The sequence below is a fragment of the Macrotis lagotis genome, chromosome 1 (assembly GCF_037893015.1).
Source record: "Macrotis lagotis isolate mMagLag1 chromosome 1, bilby.v1.9.chrom.fasta, whole genome shotgun sequence".
Classification (NCBI taxonomy): Eukaryota; Metazoa; Chordata; class Mammalia; order Peramelemorphia; family Peramelidae; genus Macrotis; species Macrotis lagotis.
The window spans coordinates 260,579,832-260,598,589 of NC_133658.1; the positions used below are offsets into that span (position 1 = coordinate 260,579,832).

The 18,758-nt window shown below is 35.0% G+C and overlaps 1 protein-coding gene across 4 annotated transcripts in view; it reads left to right on the plus strand.

Annotated features, from left to right (window-relative positions):
* The window catches only part of CASS4 (Cas scaffold protein family member 4), a 53,738-nt gene that overhangs the window by 26,977 nt on the left and 8,003 nt on the right, over positions 1-18,758 (plus strand). For 2 of the 4 annotated variants that reach the window (XM_074210302.1, XM_074210304.1), the window contains exons 2-4: positions 3,444-3,881; positions 14,287-14,391; positions 15,782-15,853. In XM_074210302.1, the coding sequence (XP_074066403.1) occupies positions 3,444-3,881; positions 14,287-14,391; positions 15,782-15,853 (615 nt within the window). The remainder of the gene's footprint in view (positions 1-3,443; positions 3,882-14,286; positions 14,392-15,781; positions 15,854-18,758) is intronic. The other 2 variants (XM_074210303.1, XM_074210305.1) reach the window with 2 other exon arrangements.

An 18,758-nucleotide genomic window follows, 5' to 3' on the forward strand; every position in this document is an offset into this window, starting at 1 on the left:
AAATGAGTACTCTATTAGATTACAGTTAGCTCTCAATTATTTGGGAGTTGGTGACCCTCTTTGTGGATAATACAAGCCCTTGATGCCCACCTTTGAACAAATCATTGCTCAGAAAATAAGAATTGGAAGTAGATCAGAAATTCCCTTCATTCCACTTGCTATTGATTACTTCCCTCACTTAAAAAGGAGGGAGGAGAGAAGAGATTGAAACAAATGTCTGAACTGAAAGTCTACAATTACCCTGAGATTTCAAAATCAAGTCATCTAGTACATATTTTATTTCATTTACCTCTGTTTTTCTGCCCCCACTACCAAAAATAATTGAAACATGTATGCAACATGTTTGAAAATAGATGAACACAACATATGAATATGATGGCAACTTTAGGGAAATTTGCTTTCAATGTCTTTGTGCTCTACTTGTGCTTTTTTTGACTTTCTTTCCCCTATGTCATGTGCCCTGTAAAAATTTTTGGTGAACTCCCTGCTCATTTGAAGCAAAGGATAACACAGTTGAGAGAGTATTAGGTAATACAATGGAGAGTCTAGAAAAACTGAGTTCAAATCTAAGCTCAGAAACTTACTATGTGACTCTGGGTAAGTCATTTAGCCTCTGGTTGATTCAGTTTCCTCAACTGTTAAAAAAACAAACAAACAAAAAAACACAGGGATCATTAGTAACACCTACCCCAAACTGAGCTTAGCAAAGTGCCTGGCACATTTTTGGTTTTCAATCATTTTCTGTCATGTCTAATTTTTCCTGACCCAAAAGGGGTTTTCTTAGAAAAGACACTGGAGTGGTTGGCCATTTCCTTCTCCAGCTCATTTAACAGATGAGGAAACTCAGCCAAACAGGATTAGATTATTTGCCCAGTGTTACAAAACTAGCAAATATTTAAGACCAGATATGAATTTAGGTAGATAAATCTTCTTGTCCTAGCTGGGCATTCTAACCACTGCATCACCTAGCTTCCCTTACCTATCATATCTCAGGCTCTATAATTGTTCATTCCCTCTCTTCTCTCACTTTTGCCCTATTCCCTCTCAATTCTTATGCATTTTTTCCAGCCCTCCTCTCCCTGCTACACACACACACACACACACACACACACACACACACACACACACACACACACACACACCCAGTTCAGAATAAAAAATTCTGTGACCATAGGGAATAGAGTTCTTACTTTGTGTTCCAAGTCAATCTGTTAAGTAAAGCTGTGCTAAAACATTAATAGATAACAATGACTGATGAGTTATCCTTGCCTGTTTACATATTAACATTTATATTTGGGCTCTTAATCTCTTAACCAAAGAAATGATCACTGTAAGCTTAATCACAGGTTGTTCCCTCCTCCTGTCCATGGACCTGGCCCTTTTTTATTTATTTGTTAAATTAATAGATAAAGATAAAGAGTTTCCCCCCTAAATTATGGTCTGATGGAAAGAGCACTGGCTCTAGAATGAGAAGACTTGGGTTCAAATCCTACATTTGACACTTACTATATATATATGACCTTGAGATTCTGTTTCCTGATCTGCAGAATGAAAGGGCAGGGCTAAAAGCTCTTTAGGATCCCTTTCAGCACTGGATCTTTGACTACTATGAGGCTATTCATAGATTGCTTTCTATTTTTTGCCTAGTTCTTTTGTTATTGAATTAGTGACTAGATGAATGGAGTCAAGTCTCATCCCATAATTTGCAGCTTTCATATTTAACATAAGATATAGATCAATGGCTCTGAAGTCAGAAAATCAGAATTCAGATCCTTAACTCTGTCACATATTACTGGTGATCCTCTGGGGATGGAGATTGGGGGGGAAGGGGTAGTTCAATTTCCTGAGAGAGCAAGACTATGTTAAGACTTAGCTGGTACAATGGATAGAGAACTAGTCCAGGAGTCAGGAAGATCTGAGTTCAATTCTGCTTTGTGAGACTCTGTCCAAATTACTTAATTTCTGTTTGCCTCACTTTCCTCAGAGATTTATAGCACCTACCTCCTAGGGTATCCAGGATAAAAAAGAAAATAATTGTAAAGCTCTTAAAACAATGAATGGCACATAGTGGGTGCCATATAAATATTAGCTGCTATTATTATTATTATTATTAATTTTATTATAATAATCCTCAAATCCTATATTTCAGCATGAAGCATGTGACTAATCCTTAAGCTTGGGAAAGTCTGAGTACTTCCAACAACTTGATCATACATTCTCTAAACCCTTGCGGAAATCAAGGCTACTGTGCAGCAAACCCAGATAGACATTTTTTTTTTGGTGGGGATGGGAATAGTGTAGGAAGTAGAGACTGGATGGAAACATCCCCCCCCAACAGCAAAGGGATATCATACCATTCATTTTCACATTTATCAAGTTTCCATTCCCAGAAATGAGTACAGTAGTAATTAAACTCAACTCAGTATACCTTTATTAAGTGTTTACCAACCACAAGACCCTGTGCTGAGCACTGGTGATATAAAGACCAAAAGGGAAAAGAGAAATAAAAACAATGTCTATCTTCAAGGAACTTATGTTCTTGTCGGGGAGGGAGGAATTTTATGGAGTGTTAGGGAGGGAGGGAACCACAACATTTGAATAGTCAAAAAAATACAGTATAATTTAAAGAAGGGGAGAAAGGGGATCCATAATGTCTTCTCATAGGGAAATGTCATCTGAACTTAACTTTGAAAGAAAGTAAAATTTCTGAGAGGTAGAGCTGCAAATAGGAAGTAATCTAGGTATTAGGGATGACCTAAAACTCTCTTAATGCAAATAGATAGCACTTGGTATACATGACTATATCCCTGTGAAAATTCAAGGATCTGTGTTTACACAGGTATTCCCTCCACCAATTCAGGTTGCTGAGGAGAAAAAAAAGCATTATCTCCTTGGAGGCATTCTTCTTGGTGATGAACCTTATAAACCTAGCAAAGTTGGTCCTTGGTTCTCCATACATACAAACACAAACATTTATACTCCAAGACTTTGTAGTTTCTTAACATTTGCCGGGGTTTTTACTCCCAAGGTTACCTAGATCCTTTGGATTTAGTCTAATTATGATTTGTGCTTATAAGCAACAAAGTCTAACCATAAAAACCATATTTTCTGTTGGAATTAAAAGTAGAGGAAATGTAAGCATAGTAATATTTACTCTTTGTAACTTTTTGAAACAATGAATTTTTTAAATGAACACTGAACAGGGTAGTATGGTACACATGGCAATAGTATGAGTTTGGTAGTCAGTGCTCTGCCACTGACTGCCTAGAGATCTTAGACAAATGTGACCTTATGCACCTATGTTTTACAATTACAAAAGAGAAGTTGCTTCCAGCCTCACAAAATTGTTGGCAAAATAAGAGGAGAACATAGAGCATATCTGTGAAAAAATCTTTAAAAAGTTAAACCAGATAGTAATACTAATTTAATCTTTTCTCCCTCAGCAGTGTCTCTTGGCGAAAGCATTATATGATAATCATGCTGAATGTGCTGATGAGTTGGCTTTCCGGAGAGGAGATATCCTGACTATTTTAGAAAAGAATATCCCTGAAAGTGAGGGATGGTGGAAATGTTCACTTCATGGTCGACAAGGGTTGGCCCCTGCAAATCGTCTCCATCTCCTCACTGATTCTCAAGATAGTGGAGTTTCTCTCCCCTCCCAGAACAGCTTGGAAGAATTACCCAGCAGTCCAGAAAAGACTTGCCATATGTCCTCTAAGCTCAACAGATCTCCTCCACCAGGTGTATATGAGAAGATGGTTGGTTGGGTGAAATTACCCCAGTCTGTAGTTTCTTCCTCTATTGATCAAGTGTATGAACTACCTGCACCACTGGCCACAGCAAAAATTTTCACTGAAAAGACTCTAACCTTTGCTAAACAGGTATGTACTTTAGCACATAAATAAATATCCAATGTAGAACTTGAGAAGTTATTTATAATAAAATCTATAGACTGCTGTATAACCTTGAATGTGAGTAATTGGTGTTATTTAGTTAATGGTTAGGAAATAATAATGAGCAGGAATATATTTTGCTAGTAGAATTAGTACTATGTGCTTATCTCATTAATATTCTTGTCTAGGCTAATGAGTCCAGTTAATTGCTGTCCATAAATACCACATACATCCCTTTCCCATTTTGCTCCATTTCCCTTCCTATTTGAATTGTCTTTCAACTGTCCAGTTATCCAAATCCTCCCCTTCCAAGTCAAATCTGTTACATCTGAGGTTCTCAAACATGCCTTGTTGTGAATGGGGCAGTCATAAATGTATCCTATTTGTCTCAGAATAATTTTATCATCACAGATTCACTGATATCAAAATTTATACACCAGAAAAGTAGCAAATTTAGTCATAACATACAATATGTGCAAGGAGGAAGAAGAAAATGCACACACAACACTGCCATTGGCCACTTTCCCTTGAGTAAGCACACTGAGAAAGAAATAGAGACATACCCATGCCAAGGATATTTTTTGAGGATAACAAATAATATGGTCATATCCCTTCCAAATCTCTATAGATATACCTGAATCTGAACCTCTCTTTATAATCAACCAAGTCTTGTTTTCATTATTCTTCCTCGAATCTCAAAAACTAAACATTTCCTCATATACCAATAAATGGTGTGACCAGTTTTGCTATTTTCTTAGTTATAATTCTCAAAGAGTTAGTTACTGTTTTCTCTGCTTCTTCCTCTAGCCATGGTGCTGACAAGGTTTCAAGAAGCTTTTCCTGCTTCTGTATATGATTATTCTCTCCTTTGATTTTTTGGAACACTGTCACTCTTTTCTGTGATATTTAATTTATGCTACCTTCTATCATCATTTGTCATTTTTGTTTTATGCCTCCTCAATTAGAGGAAACTTGTGAGTTTCTCAAGGGCAAGTACCAAGTATCTTGCCTTGCTTTTTTTAATCCCGTTCTTACAAAAAGGAGTGATTAAGATATTTTTTGCTGCTGGTGATGATGATAATATGATACAATGGTGGATTCAGTCCCTGTTTAGCACAATATCTGATGCATAGTTGATGCTAATAAATGTTTGTTGATTGATTGTTGAATGTTTCATTTTAATTAAATTCAGGAAATGTTTCAGGCATCTACTATATGCAAAGTGCTGTGCTAAATAAAAATTCCATTGCCTGTATATGAACCATTTCCTTAAGTCTGTACATTCTTGTGTATGAGCATCTTATGAATACCTGAAAAACTGTAGATCACTCCATGTACCCTATTACAGAAAATAAGACAAAACAGTACAAAATACTCAATACACACAGTAAACCAGTACAAAATATCCAACACACAGTATGGATTGAAATTTAGCAAATTTATCTTCTAAGAGGAAAAAACTGCATATTTAAGGTATATATATATATTAAAGCTTATGTTTTCCTCCATTGATTGTTAACTTTTGTTGATGTGTATGTGTTCAAGTTGACAAGTTCAGAGAAATGTTTAACAATCTACTTAAAATAGCTTACAATGCATTTCTATTCTTAAAAATATATCTGTTCCATTTCTAAAGTGGATATGAGTTACTACTTATTCATTACTTAGTCACTAGTATTCTCTTCATCACTTGTATGCTCTTCTTACATGAATGGGGGAAGGGGAAATAGTAGGATGTAAGTTCCTGGGGGTAAGGACTGATTTTCACTTGCCTTTCTAAGATATCCTTTAAGGGCATCAGGCAACTTGAGTTTTTAGTCCCAGCTCTGCCATGAACTTGGTCTGTCTTAGGGAAGTCATAAAGTGACTTTGTGATTATAAAAAACTATTTATATTTATAGGACTCAATTTCCTCATTAGAAAATGGAAGAATTGAACTACAAAAATCACTAAAGACTATTCTAGTCCTGTTAACCCATGATTAACTTTTTTTGTTGTTAAGAAAAATACTCTCTTATGCAGTTTAACAAATATCACAGTAAACTGAATTGTCTCCTAGGGATTGTTTTTTTTTAAGCTTCTGACTTGCTATAGTACCAGAGAGACCTTCATGGAATTCATTAAATGTAGAGCTTCTAGCCAAGACTGTATTTCTATTAATTCAAAAATGCAAAGAAAAGGAGAACATCATAAAGTATTTTCCCTGCAAAGACCAAAGCTTTACCAAATTCTGAGAATGCAAGATAGATGCAGATGCCTTATTCAGGGTTATCATTTCCTCTTTTATCACTACAGATTCACATTTTTACGCCACATTTGTTTTTCAATTGGCAAATGATACTACCTTTGAGAATATGCTAGATTAAAAATTCTTTGTAAAGAAATCTTCCATTTGCAATCTTTTTGTGCTGCTAAAAACCTGACAATCTACTAATATTCCATCCAGGATTCTTTTCAAAGTCAACCTCAGAAAGTGGATGGAATCAGAAGGTTCTGAATAGTTTGCATTTCATGAGTCTCTGAGCTAGGTCTTACACAGCCACACAGTTGTTTATGAAGAACAATTGCACTGTGCTCCTGCACGACTGGACTTTTGCTATGAGAATCATAAAGTCATTAGTTAGCTTAGTGAAGGAAGCAGCTTGGGGTTCCCTAGATCATCTCTCTGAAACAACTGCTATGGAACCTAGATTGTTACATACTCAGCTGTTCCCTGGGCAGCTGACTAAAGTTACCAAAAGATAATTTTATTGAAAGAAACCAAGTCACTATGAATTTAATTTTAGCCCTTTCCATATATTTCATTTCTTTACTCAATTAACAGACCATAAAGCATGGAACTGTGGGAAGACACAGATTGGTGGACCTGGGTTCAAATCTTGCCTTAGGGTATCCTTGGGTTTCAGTTTCTTCTTCTGCAAAATGAGGGGATTGGATTAAGTGGCTCTGAAGTTGCTTCTAGTTCTAGATCTATAATTTTTTGTAGATATTCCTCTGCCAACTCCCTTTACCAACTCAGAATATGCTCTAATAGATAGTAGTAAATTCCTTGGAAGTAGGGACAGTTTCGCATTTACCTGTCACAGAACAGAGATTTATTTAATATTTATTGGATTGAATTAAATTGACCTCCAATTTTAATCTCCTATAATTTGTGCTTCATCTAGCATTCTTGGGAGCACCAAAGAAATAAAAGCTTTTTTAAATCAAAACCTTAATCATTCAGAAGGCATAAGACATCATTCATTTTAAAGTCATTCTCTTTGGCAATAGTACTTAGATTGTAATATGTAATTAATTATAACATAATAGTTTTAAGGTTTATAAAGCACTCTCCTTATGAATAATGCAATATTATTATACCAACTTCACAGATGAAAAAACAGCCTCAGAAAGATTATAGTACTTGCCCATGAACACAAAGTATATTTTAAAATTGGAACCTAAATTCACATCTCCCAGTTCTTGGTCTGATACTGACTGGAGCAGATGTCTTTTCTTGCTTTTTTAAATGCCTGTTAATCATTCACATGCAATAGCCTTTTAGAAACGTGCTTTCCTTAGTGGTAACAAATTACCCAAAACCAAAAGGAAACCAAAAACTCGACCTCTCCAAGTAGCTGAAACTGACATGCAGACTTGCAGTTCCACTCAGAGACCTTGGAGCCATTCAAGCCTTTCAGTCTTTTGTTAAGATGAATCTGTTTCCTTTCTCTCCCATATTCATGAGATCGGCTACCAGAAACCTTTGGAGCCATCTAGTCCAACTCTTTCCCTCACCCCATTGTACAATAGAAGGAAACTGAGACTTAGAGTAGTTAAACTGCTTGTGTGAGGTCATCATATATAGAGTGAAAAAGAAGGGATCTGAGCCCTGAGTCTCTGATTCTAAACACAATACTCTTTCCACTTAACCAAAAGGAATTGTTTAATGATTTCACCTGCTTCTAGGTGGAAAGAAGCCTAAGGATTTTGAAATAAGTGGATAACCATTCCATTTTTAGTAACCACAAACATGAAAATGCATAAAATTCACTGAACATTTAGTAATAGGAACAAAAATACAGGATTATAAGATTAGAGTTATAATGATACTTTAAAATCATTCATGTATAGCCCCTACCCTCATTAGTGGAAGAGATGGATAGTAGAGTAAGTTTCAGATATGTTCCGCTTAGTGTATTAAGGGGATGGCAGTGATTATCACTCCTAGCTCTGTCAGACAGCTTTTATGAAGGAATATTTATTTTAAAGATTGGTGTTGTTGTTGTTTGTCCTGAGGCATCATCCCCATGGACTACCTTGGTCTCTAGGGTCAGGCTCACCAAAATTATGACCAAAAGCAGCATAGCTGCTTGATGAGTCCTTCCATTGGACTGAAAACCAAAAGGTCAGTCTCAAAGGAAGGTCACTCCTAAAAATCTCAAAGTTGTGCTGGCTATAAAACCAGCCTGGTTTACATTTTCAGGATTTCATTTTCACTCTCTCTCCTGGCCTTTCAAACTCCCCAGATCAGAAACCCTACTCTCTTCATCTAGAATGAAAAACAATCAATGGAAAAGTCAAAGAAGTTCTTCTTATGAACCATATGACCTTAAAGGAGGAAAGACTTCATAACCCTTTATCTTACAGTATTATCTCTCCATTTGATTCTACCATGTTAACAGGAGGCAGATGGAGACAGGAAGGAGAGGGGATAAAAGGAGATCATAGAAACCAAAACCCCTCTTGAATTCCCACATTTCTGGCTATAGTAGCCAATGGAAAATGTTTCTTCCCAAGCAATGGTAGAACAACTAGAGACAGTTATCGAATGTTTTAACCCACTCTCACCATTCTCCTAGAAAGAGATTTCATTTTGTCGAACCTCCATTATGCATATGTCCATATTTATACTCTTGTTAAGGAATAGTAATGGAATGATGAACATTTCTACTATTAACTTCCTCCCCTTTAGTTCCACTTATGTTGATAAGCCTACACAGAGTGCAAGGTAAGGATCTTCCTTAAGGCAACAAGGTGGCCCAGAGGTTAGAGTGCTGGACTTGGAGTCAGGAACATCTAATTCAAATTCTGCCTCTGACATTTATTAACTAGATGAGCTTAGTTAAGCCACTGATTCTATGTCAGTCTCAGTTTCCTCATCTATAAAATAGAGATAATATCTACTTTACAAGGTTTCTATGAAGAAAAAAATAAGACAATATTTTTATAAAGTACTACACAAACCACAAAGAACTAGGTATGATAAGTTCTTATAATAATTCCATTCCATTGTTCATACCTTGAAATCATTAGACATCTTTAGTCAAGAGTTTCCTTGAAAGAACCTGAAGGCTTGAATTGAAATTCCATATAAACCATTTAGTAGTAGAGTGCCTATATTTAACTATCCTGGATCTTAGTTCCCTGATCTGTAAAGTTGGGATAATTGTACTTGTATTATCTATTTCATAGAATTTTCACAAAAATCAAATGAACTATGGTATGTCAAGTTCCTTAAAAACTTTAAAATGCAGTACAGTTGCCAGCTATTTCGGGTCATCATTGGAGGCAGTGTGAAGAATGTTGGATTTATAATCTAAGAGCCCAGATCTGAATCTTAAACTTTCTCATTTGCTGCCTGGGGTGACCTGGGGCAAGTTATTGCAACATTTCTGTGCTTCAGTTTCTTCATCCATAAAATGTTGACATAGATGGGGGGGGATGATCAATTTGTGATGAATGACTGAGGTATTATTATTCCATTAAAAAATTGGGACTATGAGAAATTCTAAGAAAGATGGGAAAACATGAAAGAACTGATGCAGAGTGAAGTAAGTAGAGCCAAAAGAAAAATATGTACAATGACTAAAATAACATAAATAAAAAGACCACTAAAATGAAGCAAAATGTGAAGAATATTTCAAAATTACTATGTTAAAAAAATTTTTTAAAGTTTAACATTTTTAAAAAATAAAGTGATCAGATTGTACTAGACAGCTTCTGAGATCTCTTCAAGGGGTGGCTAGGTGGTACAGTGGAGTCAAGAGGACCTGAGTTCAAATGTGACCTCAGACACTTAATTGCCTAGCTGTGTGGTCTTGGGCAAGCCACTTATAATCCCATTTGTCTTATTAAAAAAAACTTAAAAAAAAGAATGAGATCTCTTCAAACTGTAAATCTTTGATCCTAAATTCATTTTGAGGATTCATAGAATTTTAGAATTGGAAGAGTAGGGTTAGCATTAACTCATCAAGAAAAAATTCTTGCTGCTACATATTTGAAAATGGGGTAGTTAGGTGGCACAGTGGATAGAGCACTGGCCCTGGAGTCAGGAGTACCTGAGTTCAAATCCAGCCTCAGACACTTAATAATTACCTAGCTATGTGGCCTTGGGCAAGCCACTTAACCCCATTGCATTGCAAAAACTAAAAAAAAAAAAAAAAAAATTGAGACTTAGATATAACTTGCTAAATGCAGAGTGTGAGCCAACTGTAAAATCGGGCCTGAAACCTAGGGCCAGAAATCTTTTTAGTTACTTTAAAAAATAACACTCCAGTTTTCTTAGAATTATAAGCTGAGTAGTTTTTTTTATTTGAATCATGTGGAGAACCTAATTAGTTGCAGGTTTAAATTCAGGCTATAGATCTAAAATAAGGAAAGATTTTTTTTTTCATATTTCACAGTTGTGTATCATGGATCAAATTTACTGAGCAAATCAAGTCCATACTCAGTAGTTCCTGATTTGGAGTTTCTATCTAGCACCCTATAACCCCTTATTTTTCCTTTTCCTTTTTGACTGGATGTACTTCTTGTTTTCTGATTGCATTTCTTCTTTAAGCATTTTTTTTTTCTGAGAACTGGTTATTTTTGTAATATGGTTATTGTATCCTAAATTTCTTAAAAGAAAATTTTCATGAAAATCCCTTTGCTCTCTGAAGGTTTGAGCACCCCATATTGGTTATTTAGCACATGCTTGCAAAAATCAGCTAAATTGGGGAAGCTTAAAAAAACATTAGGGCCATTAGCAATTTCCTCACTTGATAAAAATAGATTGTTAATAGGTGAAAAAAAAGGAAACTGGCCTTCATGCTTTTAATTCATCTGAAAGTCCTCCTAAATATAGTCCAATGATATTTTATCCACAGTATTTAAAGTTTGTAAAATCAGACCATTTCCATAATTCTCATGAAGCCTCCTCTAAGAATTCCTACTCACCCTACTGATATAGTTTCCCTGTTTCCATATAAACCTTCTTCCCACTCCAGCATTGCTACATACATATCATGTATGATTTTTTCATAGTTATTTGTGTATTGTTATTTCTCCTTACTAAATTATAAATACTAAGAGAGTAAGGCACATATCCAGAGGTGTACTGACACCAACTTATATAGACTCACAAGAGCTGATTGCTAAATTTTCAGTGTGATTATGCCTTGAAAATTGGTAAATGCTATAAATCAAGACTTGATTTACTTTTTTATTGTTATTAATTTTCAAGATTTACAATGTTGAAAAATGTCACTGATGAAGCACAAACATAAAAGTGTGTTATGGGTACATTTTTCCTCAAAGAGCTAGTTGTAAAACATTTACCAGAATACACCTGAACATATTTCATCCAAATTTTATAGCTCCTCTAATGGTGAGAGCCGTATTCTGCATACAGTAGGTCCTTAACAAATGTTTACTGAATTCATTTCCTCCTCTGCCATACATACTCAATAATCTCATCCTAATTTGGCTTTTGTTTAAATCTGGATTTTCATACATTCTAGAATTTTATCATTGAATCAGTCTTAATCTTTGACCAGTTGATTAATCAATTGTTCATCTAGTCATGATTTTTAGAAAGGAGGAAAAAAAAATCCCGGAGAGGGGAAGTAACTTAACCAAAGTCACATGACAAGGTACAGAAACAACAGGGACTAAAAGCCAGATTTCCTGATTCTTGGACTAGGTTCTTCTCACTAAACCATACATCCTCAATATTGGTTTACATAAAATAAGACAAATGAGAAAGACTTAAACTTTCATTCCATTTTCAAAATTAATGAAAAAAATTAAGAATGATAGTGTTATCAAAGTTACATTATTGAATAGACATCATTTCAACAGTGAACCAAAAAGTCTAGTACTAATAACAAATATTTATATTTCATTCTAAGTTCTAGAAGGACTCACAACAATCTCACAGTCTTGTCATGTTATTCCTTTTTTTCAAGTAAACTTTAAAGTCCTGTGATTGATGATTGACACTCGAGGATCTCTAGTCTGGTGCTGCCCTACCTTTCTAGCTTTATATCCTATTACTACTTTCCATACAATCTATATCCCAGGCATACTAGCCTATTCTTGCCTTAAGTCAACCCCCAAAATATTCATGGTACTTTGTTGTAACCTTGACTTTGCTCACACTATTTTCCTATCCCTACAATGTTCTCCCTCTCCCTTTGCATTTTCTATCCATCCTCTAAAGTCCAATTCAAATACATCTTCCATGATGCCCTCCTCATTCCCTCATAATGAGCCTCTCCCTCAAACTTCACATATTTTATTTGATAATTTTGTAATCAACAATTAAATTGCCCTGTGTTAAATTACCCACTATATTAAATACTCACCATGTTTCAAATACTTTGTTAGGTGCTAGAGATGAAAAGGAAAAAAATCCTCCTTTGATTTTAATCAGAATAATAGTTATCTATGTTTTATCTTATCTTCTTTCTACACTGCAAATGATAGCGGAGGGCTCTGTCTTAGCTTCTATCCAACTGCTTAGCCTAGTGTTCTGCCCACAGTAAATACCCTGTGTAAAAGGGGGTCAGATTGAATTAATAAATCAAATCACCCCTCACTCCATTAAAAGCAAACAACAAGACCCCCTGGCCTGATGCTTTGATAAGACAGTCTTTCAATTGAATGACTCAATAAGAGATGTTAACAAGGTATAAATATATGCTGAAATTTCCTTTGAATCTATCAGTTATAGGCTTTAAACTAATTTCAAAAAGTACTTGATCAAAAAAGCCATAGAATGAACTGGACTCACTTCTTAGACATTATAGGATTTGTATTGGTATTAGATATAGAATTTGATCATAACTTGTGGGTCACCTATAAAATAGCAATTCAATTTGGAAGTCAAAGAATTTAATCAAGTCCTAATATAGAAGAGAGCTATTTCATCCAAGTTTCTAAGAAGAAATCACTTGAAAGTTGGAAAAGGAACTGGAACTCTGCCTTGGTCTTGGTCTCCTCTTCCCCTCTTGACCAAAGCAGGATCTTGTGAATATTAAAGGGTTGGAGAATCTATTGCAGCCTAGTCCTAGAAGCATCCTTAGAAAGTAGTACAGGGTCAAGTTTTGGAATCAAGGACAATTTAGACACAAAGTGGTTTCAAAAAGCCCAATAGAAAAGTTTCATCATGCCTAATGGGAATATCTTGAGAATTCCAGCAAAAGCATTTCTAGTAGCTTTTGAATTACTTCTTTGTAACATATACTCTTAAATTAAGCCCACTTTCCACTGGACTCCGTGATGGGATAGTGTGTCACATTCTTTTGGAGAGGTATTTCATACCAATTATTCTTACTATACCACCTTAGTAAATACCCTTTTTTAAAATTAATTAAATATGACTAATTGATATTAACTGATGATCATGGAAGAAAGCATACCTTTAAAGATATATGAGTTGTATTGCATTAGAAAATCACCACTCTCAAACTCGTTGAACTTAGATGGAAAGATACGACAGCTACTCTCTGCAGGCCTCACATTCTAGTGTGAGTGAAGTTCAGAACATGTGCTTTCTAAAAGGAATGGTAAGATTTTACTAGCCTTATGTTGACTGAATTAATGAATGGATGAATAGGGCATATTATGCAAGAATTGGATGAGAAAATAGAGGCCCTGAAATAATAAGTATCTTGTTGATGATCCTAGAAATCATAAAAATAATAAATATCAAAGAATTGTTCATTTTAAAGATTTAAATTTAAGATGTGACTCCAACCAGTGTTCTTACAATTAAAAAATTATATTTTTCCTTATTTAATAAATGAGTCTTGCAAATGTCCTGGGCTCATTATGTGAACTGGGTGGGTGATGGGGAAAGGAAATAGTCTTATAGGGAGGTGACCTGGAGACAAAAAGAATTTGTTTTCCATTGTTAAGTTTATTAACCATTCATTTATTTTTATGTAGATTGTATTTTTTTCCTATTTAGATGGGCATATGATTAAAAGCTTGGTACAATAAATATTTTATCACACCTCCCCCCAAAAAACCATTGTCTTTTTACTTTATATACCAAAATGTTTGTCGATTAGAAATTAAATTTGAACATGTATTTTAATATCCAAGACTTTTACTTCTTAATCATTACATTCTTCTTCTTTTCCAGGACCTCTTTACACTTCCCAGACCAATTCCTGCCTCGTTATCAACTATTAATTCACAAGTTTATGATGTTCCATCCCCACAGAGTCAAGGTCGCTTGACTCCTAAGGTAAGGCTGTCTTCTTTTTAAGGATTGTTATGTACAGAAGTATCAGAAGTTATATTTCTAGAGCTGGAGTCCTTAATCCAATGTGGTAATTGTGTCTTAGCTTTATTTGTGTATTTCTTAATGAATTTTAAGTTTTATAACTCTTAAATAATATGCCATTGGTATTAAACTTTTATTTATCTGTAATCTAATATATATGTCAAATGATTTTAACCTTTCAGTCCTATAAATGCTGTAATTCTATGATTTTATTAGTGTAAATACCCTTTATACCCACATACCTTATTTATTTTACCAATCAAGATTGCAACCTTCCTATGATTTGGCCCATTGTCTTGAAGAGTTGTGAGTAGCTAGGTGGTGTAGTGGATAGAGCACTGGTCCTGGAATCAGGAGGACCTGAGTTCAAATCCAACCTCAGATAGTTATAATTACCTACCTGTATGACCTTGGGCAAGTAATTTTTAACCCCCTTACCTTATAAAAAAAAAATGGTATCATGACCAAAAAATTAACCATCTTTCAACCAGCTTGGTGGTGGGTTTTTATTGAAAAAGCTGTTCGTTAGTTAACTTATCATGGAAAGGCCTATACTCAAAGACTTTCTACTCTGGCAATACTTGCCAGGTCTCATACTCCCTTACACAACCTTCAAGAACTGAGTCTCATTTCACGTGATGGTGAATCATAGTAGAACTTAACGTAATTAAAAATGGTATGTAAATCAAAATAATCACTGTAAACTAATAATTATCTGAGTGGAGTTCAAATACATATTTAATCCAAGCCTTAGGAATCAATTTTTTTCTTGTTTTCCCACAGAAGTTACTCAATTCTGAGCTAGAGGGGAAAAAAGTTTACATTTTTACAATTGTAAATATATATATCTAAATAAAGTTTTGTAAATTGCCCTAATATTCTCATGTCAGTAGAAAACTAAAATTTGTAAGTAATACAAATCTTTGAAAATTATGATGTCCAACATATATCATAATGTGAAGAAAAATTAAAGTGCTATAAGTAAAGTAAAAACAATTTTTGAATGGTTTTTATTAGGGACTTTATTTGGAACCAGAACCTATCTGTTCTTCTATTTTATAAAGTTTAAATACAGGTCACAGAAATTAAATTCAAGTAATTGAAGTAGGTTTTACCTATAAGAAAGTTTTTATCCATAGAAAAGGTAAATTAAGAAAGTATGTTTTAGATTAAAAGTCTTCTACATTAATATATGATATTGGTATCACAGGAATATGCATTCTATAACTGAGAGGTTTTCCTTTTATTCTTGATGAAATTGTGCTTGGGTTAAAGTGAGACTTGAGGAGGATATGACAGGATTTGATAAGATTAGTGATCATCTTGCTTTTCTTTCCTGAATGTATCTCAGAAGCAGGAGCAACAAGTATATGACATTCCATCCAGTTCTGAAAAGACAGGAATCCATGTTCCAATGAGCCATGTAAGTATACTATAGATAATTAGGTAAATATTTATAAATAATATGATGAAATTATTAAAAGCTTTAAGGCACCAGAAATTATATTATACTGGTACAAGAAAAGGAGGCAACTATTGTACAGTGGAAGAAGAAGAAATGTATTTGAAGTCAGAAATTTTAGATCCAAGTAATGGAATTATAAAAATCTCAGAATTAGAAGAGTTGTCTGGTTCAGAAATGATTGCTACAAAAACAACAGGCATCAAGAAATCTTAAAAATAGGGGCGGCTAGGTGGTGTAGTGGATAAAGCACCGGCCTTGGAGTCAGGAGTACCTGGGTTCAAATCCGGTCTCAGACACTTAATAATTACCTAGCTGTGTGGCCTTGGGCAAGCTACTTAACCCTGTTTGCTTTGCAAAAAAACCTAAAAAAAAAAAAAGAAATCTTAAAAATATATAGAGAAATGGCTATATAATTGTTTCCCTATAATACTTGTTACTTGGGAGTCTGAAGTTAGAGGAGTTCGAAAATTCTGAACATTAGGAATAAAGTCCAGTGAATGTCTGCATTTGGTTCCATACCAATGTAATGAACCAGGACTATGACTCTAGGATGGGTGAATGGGCCCGAGGTGGAGAAGGAGCAATTCAAAACTTCTGTACCAGTTAGCAACTGAATGAAAAATGGATTGCAGTGGAGATAGACATGAAACAGAGAAACTACTGTCTATCAGAATATGCTATTATTAGTTGCTGACAGACTTTGAAATTATTAGTGTTGGGGCGGCTAGGTGGCGCAGTGGATAAAGCACCGGCCCTGGAGTCAGGAGTACTTGGGTTCAAATCCTGTCTCAGACACTTAATAATTACCTAGCTGTGTGGCCTTGGGCAAGCCACTTAACCCCATCTGCCTTGCAAAAACCTAAAAAATAAAATTACTAGTGTTCATTGACTTGTTTCATTCCTTAAATTTGTATTTTGGGTATAATATATATATATATATATATGTTGAAGTAAAATTCACAATCAGATTCTTTTTAAATTGTTCTCTATAATTTTTCAAATCAATAAGTGGGAAGAAAATACTTTGTAGATCTTAAGTGGGAACCACTATTATTATTTTTAGACTATTGCAACCTATTAGCCTTCAGTTCAGCATAGACAAAAGAGCAACAAATTTGGGAATGGGGAACTGAGATAAACTCTCAGTTTCATAAGAAGTGACTAACAAATGCTTTTGATTGCTATATAAACGAAGAAATACCAGCTGAAGGCAGTTATTTGACATCTCTAAGCTGGCATCTCTTCATCTTCACATCAATTACGAAGCATTTATTTGTCACTTCTTGTATGCCAGGCTGTATTTTAGGCAATGGGAATACAAAGACAAAAAAGGAAAAGTCCTTGCTTTTAAGAAGCTTACATTCTAGAAAGAGAAATAATATTGCATATAGCAGAATATACAGGATAAATAATGTAAACACAAGCTGGCTGGGGAGAAAGAGCACTAGCATTTAGGGGGGACAAGGGAAGACTTCATAGAGAAAGAGGTGCTTAGGATACATCTTGAAGAAGCAGAAGGATTCTTTGAAGCAGAAATGAGGAAAGAGTGTATTCAAGTTGTAGAGGTCAGCCTATGGGGATATGTGAAATAGAGTACTACTATGTTTGAAGATCTGAGAGAAGTCTAGCTTTGTTAAGACTGTGGAAGATGAGAAGGATAGTAATGCCCAATAATGAGACTGGAAAAATAGGCTGATGCTAGGTTTTGCAGGGTTTTTAAAATTCACACAGAGCAGTTTATGTTTTATCCCAGAAGTAATAGAGTCACTGGAGTTTACCAGTTAGGGGAAGGACGTGGTCAGACCAGCACTTAACGGAAATCATTTTGGTAGCTATGTAGGGATTAGAAGGCCATAATGGGATTAATAATATTTGTCAAGGCAGCAAGGTGCAATGGATAGAATGTTGATTCTAGAGTCAAGATAATATGAATTCAAATTTGACCTTAGTCACTTACCAATTGTGTAACTTTGAGCAAGTCACTTAATACCGATTGCCTTCCCCCCCAAAATAATAATGATATTTGTCCTACTCCTTCACAAGGTTACTACATAAAGGCACTGTGTTAAATATTGGAAAGCTAAAGAAAGGCAAAAAGCAGTCCCAGCACTCACATTCTAATGGAGAAGACAACATACAACAAACAAAATACACACACACACACACACACACACACACACACACACACGATAAAATGAAAACAATCACAGAGTAAAGGCACTAACATTAAAGTAAACAGGGAAAGACTTGAAAGAAGGTAAGACTTTAGCTAAGAGTTGAAGAAAGCCAGCAGAGCCAGAAGGAAGAAATAAATGAAAGCATTACAGGTCAGAGGAGAGTAAAAGAAAGTACCCAAGTCAGAAAGAAATTTAAACTACCTATAGTCATATGAAAAAAGGCCCTGAGAAATGCACATTTAAATAACTCTGAGGTACCACCTCACACCTGTCAATTACCTAATTTGACAAAAAAGGAAAATGGTGGATGTAGGGCAGGATGTGGGAAAAATTGGGACACCAATGCATTATTGGTGGAGTTGTGCATGATCCAATTTCTGGAGAGCAATTTGGAACTATGCCCAAAGAGATATAAAACTATGCATATCCTTTGATCCAGCAATACCACTGCTAGTTCTACATCCCAAAGCCACCAAAAAAAGGGGGGAAAGGACCTATTTATTTTGAGTTTTGCAATTTTTCCCCCCATTCTTGCTTCCCACCCCCCCACCCTCCATAGAAGGCAGTCTGTTAGTGTTTACATTGGTTCCATCTTATACATTGATCTCAGTTGACTGTGATGACAGAGAAATCATATCCTTAAGGAAGAAAAATAAAGTATGAGATAGTAAAATTACATAATAATA